The sequence below is a fragment of the Ostrinia furnacalis genome, unplaced genomic scaffold, assembly GCF_004193835.3.
Source record: "Ostrinia furnacalis isolate ACB-3 unplaced genomic scaffold, ASM419383v2 OfSCF2306, whole genome shotgun sequence".
NCBI lineage: Eukaryota > Metazoa > Arthropoda > Insecta > Lepidoptera > Crambidae > Ostrinia > Ostrinia furnacalis.
The window spans coordinates 1-12,411 of NW_021132545.1; the positions used below are offsets into that span (position 1 = coordinate 1).

The window sequence follows — 12,411 nt, forward strand, 5'->3', positions numbered from 1 at the left end:
TTCCGGATATAATTATTAAAGTCAATGGCAATCAGCTTCCCATCGCTAATGAAATTTCTTTCTTGGGAAGGAAGTTTGATAGTAAATGTAATGGCCAATCTCATATCAACTACACTGTGGACAAATGTGAGAAAGGTTTAAATGTCATGAGAGCTCTTTCAGGGGTGTGGTGGGGTGCTCATCCTACGACTCTTAAGCTTGTTTACAACGCATTAGTACGAAGTCTTTTAGATTACGGCTCCTTCACGAACAGCTTGGCCTGTAACACTGCCCTTAGGAAATTTGACTTGGTACAATCCCGTAGCCTCAGAATTATACTTGGTGCTATGAGAAGTACACCAGTCAACGCCTTGCAGGTAGAGGGTGCAGATCCTCCATTGAACATGCGTCGACAATACCTTTCAGACAGGTTCATCTTTAAAACTGCCCAATTCACAGACCATCCTCTCTTCGGCAAACTTCAAACTCTAAACGAATTCATCAACGGTAACAATAGTTTCTGGCGTAACAAGCGTGTGCCACATTTAGTTTCTAGCTACCGTAAACTTATTCAACTTGATGGTGACATACTTAAGTTCCCGTGTCATCCGTTATTTCATTATCAACTCATTGATATTCTATTTGAACCAGATGTATCTCTCTCTATAGGCATTGGTAAAGACACTATTAACCCAAATCAAGAAATACAACGCCACATTCAGCAGAAGGCCCCAGATTATGAAATATTTTTTACTGATGCATCTAAAACCGTATTACCAGATCAAGATTTTGACTTGAACTCTGATAACTTTGTCGGATCTGCCTTTTTAAGACAGTCTACAGGTTATTTCCAACTTTTTAAGTATCCAAGTTTGGCTTCCAATTATAGCGGCGAAGGTTTGGCCATCTTGGAATGTATTAAGTACATTTTAGAGCAGAAAATAAGTAATTCTCTGATATTATCAGACTCTCTGAGTTTTCTACAATCTCTTCTGGCGAACCCTTTCAATAAAAATTTGTATAATTCAAACATGACTGACCCTGTCTAGGGCATAATTGGCTATCTAAGCTAACGGGATGCAGTCTTCTTCATCATCACTAGATGAAGAATTCTCTAGTGATTTCTATGTGGGCTCTCATTTGTAATCCAGGCAAATTTATTGGTACTTTATTTTCATCACCAGAGTTCTCTTTGGTTAAGTCACCATTACAATTTTCCGGATTTTCCGGCGGGAAAATTGTGATTAAGTTAGGGATACACTCATCTTCATATTTCTCCAATTCTTCAATGATTTCATTTAAAGGAAAAGGCCTCGAAGGCATGCGCTAAAACAACAAAATACCGCAGCTCATATTACTAGCGTTCCTTATACGGATCACTAAGTTTAACGTTGAATTAGTAACAGTTACTATAAAAATGTTTATAATTATGTTATCGATTTACAAAAAGTGGGCTACAAACTTTCATATTTCGTCAAGAAATACTTTAGAATAAATACTTATCATGTTTGTATTCACCTTGAAAAAGTCATCATAAAATTTACGAAAACAACAAAACGCTTACGATTGAAATGTGACACCCAATGTAGAACAAAACACTTCTGATGGACAAAGGGACCCCATAGGAATCGTTTAATATAAACAATGTTATCAGAAACCACCCTCATTGTTTATAATAATTTAATTTTTATGTTGATCCGTATATCAAACGCTAGTAACAAGTGGGTTAAATCACCTTTTGACAAATCTATATCGCAGTAATGTTTTGACAGCTAGTTCAAACGAAGATGAAATGTGAACGGAATGCAACTACGCCTTTACGTAAAACCTGACAGAAAGCTACTTTTCTCAAACGCGAGTCAAAAGCTTCACGAACATGGTGTGTTTTAGTAATTTTAGTTTCAAAAATATGGAGTTCGGACTTTTAATGGAAAGTGCATAAATCTGTTGTTTCGTCTTTGTCAGCGTGTGATATTTACCGTGATACTGAATTGCACATCAGCTGGAATAAAAATGGAGCGATAGTCGCGCGCGACTTTAGTTGAAACGCGAATGATTTGGAGACATTACAAATAAGATCAATAATTGGGTCCCTGGTATTCTGCGGATGCCAGTTGAGCAAAAGGGTGCATTTCATTACTCGTACTCTACTTTAATTTAATACCTACTCGTAAATTATTTGTTTTAATTCATGGTTGATTTATTGAATAGTAACGTACGCTTGTTGATTTGTCCCCAGATGAAAGCATGGACGGCGCACGAGCAAGACACGACGCTATCGTGTTGTCGCACGCTGCACGTCAAACACGCCGCCTACGCGAGCGCCCTCTACACATTGGTGAGTGCACTAATTAATAGATCTTAGAAAACATGCGCGTACTTGCTTCCCGTATGCAATGAAGTTCAAATAAATGGGTAAAACTAACGTCCAACCCCATTCTTCACATGGATGTGTGGTGTAAGTGAGTAAGAGACGACTATGAGAACATTAGGTTTCCCTAACCCGTCTTGGGGAGTGTTGACCAAATCCTCCCTTTTACCTTTGGTAAATGAAGAGGTCGTCTTCGTGCAGTGGAGACTTGATGACTTAACGATGATAAAATAAGTAAAAGCTATTTATGATCTGTAAAGAAACCCCTACAAACAAAACGACAAATATTCACAAAATAACCATTAAATGAAACCTGTTTTGAGACAAATAAATACTTTCTATTCTATTCTATTCTAACAAAAACATCAGTAGCATAATTTGTTAAATTAAATTGTTTCCTTTAAACGTGCCTTTCGTTTCCCATCAAATACTTATCTATTCCCAACGGCTTTCGGGTAAAGCTGGCATTGGTTGACGTATCGACCCGAAAGAAAAAGACTTGATCCTTACTTTAGCACGCGGATAATTCGTGTCGTTTCGAAAAGAAGCATTCAGGCTTTTAATAATCTCCGTGATCTGTGTATTGTTTTACTTGGTGAAATAAAATATAGGTATTTACCTACAATTTATTTGTAACACACATTTATTCTCACATTTATTCAGACTTCACTCAAAATACTTAGAAGAAATCAGTGACACAGAAACTTGGCTTAAACACACAAAAATATCTACTTTAAAAAATCAGACAATTAGGTGTTGTATGTAAATTAAGTAAGTACCTGCTGTGTACCTAATATATTGGGTTTTCAACACTTCAATATCGATTTAAATAAATATTACATTCACTGATGTCGTATATCTAAAACAACACACAAGTGATTAAATTAATAAAAATTGATATATCTTAAATAAGATTTAAGAAAGAAAGAAAGAAAAAATGTTTACTTAGTCCAAAATTCTTATAAAGACTACAACATTAATATCCATAGTTTATTTAATTTGAACCAAAATTGCAGCCACTCAGCAAATGCTATGTCTAGGTTAGGACCTAGAGNAAAAAGTTATGACAAATCTGTATCGCAGTAATGTTTTGACAGCTAGTTCAAACGAAGATGAAATGTGAACGGAATGCAACTACGCCTTTACGTAAAACCTGACAGAAAGCTACTTTTCTCAAACGCGAGTCAAAAGCTTCACGAACATGGTGTGTTTTAGTAATTTTAGTTTCAAAAATATGGAGTTCGGACTTTTAATGGAAAGTGCATAAATCTGTTGTTTCGTCTTTGTCATAGTGTGAAATTTACCGTGATACTGAATTGCACATCAGCTGGAATAAAAATGGAGCGATAGTCGCGCGCGACTTTAGTTGAAACGCGAATGATTTGCAGACATTACAAATAAGAGCAATAATTGGGTCCCTGGTATTCTGCGGATGCCAGTAGAGCAAAAGGGTGCATTGCATTACTCGTACTCTACTTTAATTTAATACCTACTCGTAAATTATTTGTTTTAATTCATGGTTGATTTATTGAATAGTAACTTACGCTTGTTGATTTGTCCCCAGATGAAAGCATGGACGGCGCACGAGCAAGACACGACGCTATCGTGTTGTCGCACGCTGCACGTCAAACACGCCGCCTACGCGAGCGCCCTCTACACATTGGTGAGTGCACTGATTAATAGACCTTTCGAAAACATGCGCGTACTTGCTTCCCGTATGCAATGAAGTTCAAATAAATGGGTAAAACTAACGTCCACCCCCACTCTTCCCATGGATGTGTGGTTCCGGCCGAGTAGAATAAACCCATCCCCACTACCTCTTCCCGTGGATGTCGTAAGAGACGACTATGAGAACATTAGGTCTCCCTAACCCGTCGTGGGGAGTGTTGGTCAAATCCTCTCTGTTACCTATGGTAAATGAAGTCTCCACTGCACGAAGACGACCTTCTACCTCGTGTAGGTGGAGACTTGATGACTTAACGAAGATGAAATAACTAAAAGCTATTTATGATCTGTAAAGAAACCCCTACATACATAACGACGAATATTATCAAAGTAACCATTAACTAAAACATCAGTAGCTAATTTGTTAAATTAAATTGTTTCCTTTAAACGTGCCTTTCGTTCCCCATCAAATACTTATCTGTTCCCAACGGCTTTCGGGTAAAGCTGGCATTGGTTGACGTATCCGAAGAAAAAAGACTTGATCCTTACTTTAGCACGCGGATAATCCGTGTCGTTTCAAAAAGAAGCATTCAGGCTTTTAATAATATCCGTGATCTGTGTATTGTTTTACTTGGTTAAATAAAATATATTTATTTACCTACAATTTATTTCTAACACACATGTATTAATGAACTTGTTGTGAATATTCCATTGTGACATTAAGGGTGGGTTGCACCATCTTATTTTAACTGTGACAAATGTCAAAAATATGTCAAACTCCATACAAAAAGCATCGGTTATCGTTATAGTTACTGTTAAAGTTATAGGTGGTGCAACTCGGCCTAAGACTTAAAATAATAAAGTAATACTTACAATATCTAGGGTTTGAGTTTACTCAAATCAATATACCTACTTAAAAGAAATCATGTGACACAGAAATTTGGCTTGACACACACATAAATATCTACTTTAAAAAATCAGACAATTAGGTATCGTGTCCGGATATATCCAGATCGAATTTACCTACTTAGTTTTACAGATGTAAATTATTTAAGCTACTGTGTAATAGATTGTGTTTTCAACACTTTCATATCGGTTAGGTAAACGTTCACTGATGCCAATTATCTATCTATTATATAAAAGAAAGTCGTGTTAGTTACTCCACTTATAACTCAAAAACGGCTGAACCGATTTAGCTCAAAATTGTCAGGGAGGTAGTTTAGAGCCAGGAGAAGGACATAGGATACTTTTTATCCCGTTCGAAATTAAAAAAAAAAGTCTGCTTATTTATTGCCAATTGCCATTAAGGCGGAACAAAGTTCGCCGGGTCAGCTAGTATCTAATAAAACACACAAGTGTCTACGTTTACGAAGCGCATTAGAATTTAAGAAAGAAAGATTTTTTTTTATTTAGGTTAGGACCTAGAGCATAACGCTGGAATTCTGTGGCAGTCATAGACGAATAGAAAGCATCTGCAAGTGGCCGTTAAAGTATTAACGCTGCCACATTCGACACAATAAAACTGTTTCAAATGTGACTTAGTCTTATTTGCCCACGTCGTATCCACTCGAGCGCGCTCGCGTCACGTCTTTAGCCTATTTTTCTACTTGTTTAATGCTGGACCGACGGCAAATTGGATCGAGCGGAGGAAATTGCCGCTGTGCTCAAGATCGGTCTTTGACAATTGAATAGAGCACAAAGCGATTTGCTTAAACGCACTTTAAAGTTTTCTAAACAAGGCAGCCTTGTCTTCGCTTCCGTGCTCTGTGCAGTTACTTTCACGTTTATTCATTTATGTAAATAGTGTATCTTTTAGTGAGGCCTTAGAAAGATTTTTATGATGAATTTAGCTCTGATCCCATCTTTTGGTATATTAGATATTTGCAATCTTTTGGTCCCGTTTCAATTCCGANGATTCCTAAATGAAACTCACAGAGTGATGAGTCAGTTAAATTCAATTTTGTATTAAAACTGCTTGAATCTTAGATCATTTTCCACTTCAGAATTAACAAATACGATCATCTCTACATTTTGCTTCTTGAGCTGAAATAAATACAAGGTATCAAATTATTTCAGTTTCCAAACAAAAAACTATTAACGCTAAAAATGAAATAACTACAAAAAATATCTGTCAAAACCAATCATAGGTTCTGTCCGACTAAAAACTTTAATCACTCAAAATGCGCAACTAAAAACTTTAATCACTCAAAATGGACGAGCATTCCATCCAGCTCCAAATATCAATTTTGTTTGTTAGGGTTGATATTCACAAGCCGTGCGATATGAAACGTGCGCGGAATAACCCATCACTATATTAACGTGTTAACGCGCACGAGTTTTGATTCCGATCTAAATTGCTACTCGTGGAACTTGGTTACTGAATCTGGTAGTGATGTAGCATCTCATCACAACTTTGTTATTTTAATATTCTGTACTGAATCATTTACAAAAATTAACATAGAATTTATTGCGTATTCAACTTGAATCTTCCTTAAAGTAATTAAGCTAAGTAAAGACAAAAATGAAGTAGGTAGCCTAGGAAAATTATTATATTGAAATGCTAAATTTAAGACATTTAAATCACCGATTTTGTATTCGACTGCAGAAAAAGATTTTCTACATAAAGTGTTAAGAAACACAAAATTGATGGGTAGTCATTTGAAGAATTTGTTGAACATATATGGACTAGCGGCCGCCCGCGACTTCGTACGCGTGGATCCCGTTTTACCCCCTTAGGGGCCCGTTCCCGTGGGAATTTCGGGAATTCCTTTCTTAGTGCACCTCTACGGTACCTAAGCTACGTCCCTTCCAAATTTCAAGTGCCTACGTTTAGCCGTTTAGGCTGTGCGTTGATCTGTCAGTCAGTCAGTCAGTTTCTCCTTTTATATATTTAGATAGTCTTTTCCAAAAACCTAAATACTCAAAACCCGACACAATCACGTTAATACCATAAAGCCCCATCACTCACTGTCCAATACTGTGCCTAACATTCTGTCATGTAAAACTAGCCCCGAACTCTATGACAACGCCGCTCATTTATCACGGCTGCGTCTGCCACTCTGGAATATCCTCGTAATTGTCAATTCCATACGCTTAACAGGCGTGTTTCACGCCGATAGAGCGTGCTGATCATTAACATGTTGGCGAATAAAGGTGTCTTTACATTGCTTGGTGCGATTATAGTGACACCTGAAGTACTTAGCCAAAAAGTTAAGTTTTAAAGCAACACGTCTTTGTTACAATTGGAATTAGGTTATGTTGTCAACTTTTTGGCCACTTTGAGTGTCACGAAATATTTGATAGTCGACAGCACATCAAATTATACTTGTTTATGCAAAATAGCACCAATTACAACTACGTAAGATGCCAAATCTTTAAACGTGCGTTCATACGTGAACTTCGTTGGAAATCTCCGCGAAGAGCCCGACGGTATTTTTTCATATGCTGTAAATTCACGCATATAAAAGCGACTAGTACTTATTTATTTATACGTGGCAAGTATACATCAATGTCAAACCACCCTTGGATGTGGATATACCCTTACAGAGTTCCGAAAGTCCATGTCCCGTGAACGATTGTAGTTAACAACGCGGCAGAATTTGACTAGCGGGACTCGGCGGCGCGTCGCGACGGGACAAACATGTTTCAAAAGGACATTATTCTGGCAACAGACACAGTTCGACTGATGTTAACCTTATTTCAAATCAAATCAAATCTTTTATTCAGTACTTAGGCCCTTTCCAGGGCGCTAAACACGTCCCAATTATAGCTTGCCCTACCACCGCTTCGGGATAACATGCTCAGAAGAAGTGGCGGAAAAACTCAATTACCTACCTTTGTTATTAATTTGAACATTATTATAATCCTCGTAGAGCTCACTTTCTGTTAGATATGATTTAATCGGAATATTTTAAAGATTTTCATCCTCAATAGTATCATGAGAGTATCTGAACACATTTAGTGCGAGCACAATTAATTCTGATTCCTGATAGCCGTTCTTCGAGAACACCTCGTAATTAATCACTTTCAAGATAAAAGCTTAATCACTTTGCTTTCACACCACATTTAATCTGCATATATTAACTCCTAGAGCTAAAAATGTGTACCGTGAAGTACATAGGTATAATACCTATTTCGCGTATGAGTAAGATTATCAACGTGTCTCACTCAGTAGAGAAACCATCACCCGGCAACCAAAAAGTCGAAAGTTCAGTTTTGAATGTTGCCATCCGTCTCCCGCAATGCGAGACGCAGCATGAGCAAGGTTGACAGAAGACCCGAAAGTATGTTTCGGAGTAGCCCAAGAGTTCCCGCTTTTTAAGGGAAATGTTACACATATTCAGTCCGAACATGACATTCTATTAATGTTAACGACGTGTCTTACAATACGATTACACCCGTATTCACAAACATTACGCGCGTGGACGCACAGGGTCCCAAAACCTATTCATAGACAATACTTGAGTGGCAGAGTGAAACACGAACCAATCACAGAGCGTTGCTGCTTCACTAGAGCAAGCATCATTTGTGAATACCGGTGTTAAACTTGTAAGTATTTCTGTACATTTTCCATGTTGATCGCACAACCCATTTACAGCACGCGGGCTGCCATCAAATGCTCGTTAGAGCTTTGTCATTAATGCTACATTTTTGCTCTGTCCCTAATTAGGTTCTTGTTCCATCGTAGTTATTGTGAACCGAGAGCATCTCGACAGAAGGCTATAGTAGTTGGCATCTTATATCAGTTTATTTAAAAATAATATCAAATTCCTGCTACCTTTAATGTCAGAACTAATGCTGAACCAAAGACCTTTTTGGCACAGGACACTCAAAGCGAAGGTTTCTTATTTTTGTTCATTTATGTATTCATCTTCTATTGTGTGCTAAACACATTATACCTATTCTAATGGATTCTTCAATACGAATACAAATACTTGTGATTTATGTTAAATACGACCATAGTTATAATAACGAGTACACATAATACACGAACAGATATTGTTCTACCACACCACAACGCAATGCTGATGCACACTGTGGTTTTGAGTTTGGTTACATAATGATATTAATTTTGAGTTTGATCAATATTTTGTATCTACATTGCTTCTATTCTAGTTTACACATTTAATACAATTCACATTATTTGGCATGACAAATTTACACGTAAAAATACCTATTCACACTTGTGACTTACGGGTCAGTATTTTTCTATGCTGTAGAGAGTGAACGTTGAATAGCGACATGGTAGAAAACAAATTAAATCAGCAAAGTCAAGAAATTTAGACGTTATTAGGAATTTATCGTTAAATCGAGTGAGGTTTCAAAGAGTTTCTCAGTATTTTAAACAGGCTGTCAGTAGTAATGAACACCATTTAATATTCGAATGTGGTGAAAAATAAACATTTGAAGTGACTGATTCGTGCAATCACAGTGAATGACGCCGGTCACCACTGACCCTCGCGACTGCCGCTATTTTTCACCCAAACCTGGACCCGTCGATCAATCTTCACTTGGAAAGTAACAGTCCCATAAGTAGGTTACTATGGACAATATTCATGGTAGTACTTGCGCAATGTATACAGTAGGATTGTGCGTAGCTTTGGGCTACCTAACTCTAATTAAAGTAAAAAATTAATATACATAAGCGATGTACTAGAAACTTTAGGTGTACTTCTTTGTCGTCATCATTTGAACCAATTGAGTCTGTTGAATAAATGGCTTCACAAAATAAATATATTTTCTTCCTTTCTTTAAAAAAAACACAATCTTCCACTTGTCATATCTTTCATCCTTTCCCAAGGCTAAGGTTACAAAATGCCTATTAGCAAAATATCCAGGACTAAATCCCAGAGCAAAAACTTTTCCACTCAGCTATTTGATGGCAAGCTCATGCAATGCTTTTGCAAAATCACAGCTAGTACTCAGATCAACTCCGAAGGCTCACAAAGTTTAGGTAACTGCTTCTCGTTATTTTCCTGCATCGAACATAGGTACATCAAGAAACGCTTAGGTACGTAAAATTGAATGCATTAGTTTTCGAAGATTCCCAAACTACTTATGTAACTGAGCAATGCAATGTTCGCTCAAAGCACTTTGGCCTTGCTGGAAGTATGCACATGCGCCCAAAGTGCAGCGAACTTCGTTCCAGAACTGCCATTAATATCGCCAACTATTCGAATAATGCGGGAATTAAAACAGTTTACTTCTGTAGGTATGTCATTCGGAGATTCGTGCAAATTGCTAACTGCCTAAAGTCTACAGTAAGCACTATAGACTATACTAGTCTAATGAGGTCTAATATCTCGTGACGTCACTTCTAAGTAAAAAATCTACATAAGCGTGACGTCACGCGCCATTTCAATTCGATGTAGCACTGTTATTATTTGAGTAAGAAAAAAAAGAAAAAATACGTATCCAATATTTTCTTATTATCTGTCTCACGGACAAATAATTAAAATTTTGTCATCTTGTTGTTTTTGTTTTGTCTTTTTTACAATATCAATTTAGACATCTACTTAGTCTTCCAATTTTTAAACACGAAAAGTCGACTTGTTACAATGTTTCAATTCCAAAGTACCAAAATACAATTACAAAACTTCGTAATCCATAGACCGTACAACAGTTTTTCATTAGTAGTTGGACAGCTTAAAGTTTTGACAAAATATAGCCCGGCTCTCCGGAGTTTAAGCTAATTTGGGACTAAATGATTTATTAATCCCAACTTCTAAGGACGGACACTGGTTTGAGTTATGTTTTATGATTATTTGCAAATAAGTAAGACGAAGTATGACAAGACGTTATAAAGCTATGTACATTCATTTAATCCTTCAAGGCCCGCGAATCTAGACACAATAGATAATCAATTGTTATGACATTAATGAATGCCGTCTGGGACTCAAGCGGTTAATCCTCAACTTCGTAGCAGTGTAAATTTTAACATCCAATAAATTTGAAAACTAAATCCAACCCAAAAAACTATACGATTCATTTCTTATTTTCTAAAAAATATTTAGGAATGTTTTTTACCAAGNGTAGTTATTTATTTTTTTATGTTCTTTGATATCAGTTCAAGTGGTTGCTCAGAATGTTCAATTAGCTGTTGGTTATTCTTCCCTAAAGTTGTATCTATTTACCTTACTATTAACATTTTCACTAGTAGATTTAACGTAGCATTTTCATTTTTTGTATTTGCGTTTGGAATTTTTATCATTTTTTCCAAGCCAAACCATATTTTTCAGAGCATTTATCTATGTATGCAACAATTTATCTACAAGATAAATTGTTGCATACATCTTGTACAGCTTGGATCGCTTTTTGCAAATTTTCTATGCTATATTGAACTTTTAGAGTCTTTGGCATACTGAAAATGAAACATTAAAAGCCATTTCAATATTTATGCCTGTAAATTGCAAAACAAGTATAGCAATGAGCAACTTAAACACTGCTACTGCATAGTGGCAACACTCTAATCATAAATTGCTATGGGCAATAACTATACATTAACATAAGGCAATAACTGAAATGATGGTGGGCAATAACTAAAAATATACAGATTTACGTGCAGTGATTACCCACCGTTAAAATGACCGTTAGAAATCAAATTTTGTCAGTTATTTTCATTGATAATGGAGATAACACTTATAATTTCATCATGACTATACACCATTAGTTGAATATTATATAACTTGCAAAAAAAATTTAACCTCGCAAGTAATTCCTTAGTAAAATTGTTAAAGTCTTTACCTGTTTGAGTAACATTTTCACCCGTCTTGACAAAATCCGCCATAACTGTTTTTTTTTAGTGTTCCTATTGTAAATTTTAAATCTACTGTACATTGATCTCGGAGCCATCTACTTAGTAATTTCAAATCTAACTAGAGTGATTCAAAGTCAGCACCTGACAATATTATTCTTAAAGCGGGCAATCACTACCAGTGGGCAATCACTCTCTGGTTTACCCTACTTCTATTATTGTTTGGCTGGCATACATTTAGTATGGAGGCTAAAAACATTAAATTTTCGGATAGATCCAGTTAATTCTGTAACCTAATATTGGTACCATTGGATAGAGCTTGTGAAGTACTTTCAGGATTAGTAATCAGTTTTTCGATATCTTGTATAGTTTAGAAATAATCGAATGAGATCACTTATCGTTTCCACCCTGTATACTTAATCATTGATCATTTCTAAAAGTAACCCACTTAAAATACCTAGCTACTCAATATTTTGTACCTACATTGCTTCTATTCTAGTTTACACATTTAATACAATTTACATTATTTGGCATGACAAATATTATACACGTAAAAATACCTATTCACACTTACGGGTCAGTATTTTTCTACGTTATAGAGAGTGAACGTTTAATAGCGACATGGTAGAAAACAAATTAAATC

At 36.3% G+C, this 12,411-nt stretch overlaps 1 protein-coding gene across 1 annotated transcript in view; it reads left to right on the forward strand.

Moving 5' to 3' along the window:
* Positions 1-3,914: 3,914 nt before the first annotated feature.
* Positions 3,915-12,411, forward strand: part of LOC114355009 (uncharacterized) — a 42,834-nt gene continuing 34,337 nt past the window's right edge. The window contains exon 1 of the mRNA XM_028307656.1: positions 3,915-4,013. Coding sequence (XP_028163457.1) covers positions 3,915-4,013 — 99 coding nt within the window. The remainder of the gene's footprint in view (positions 4,014-12,411) is intronic.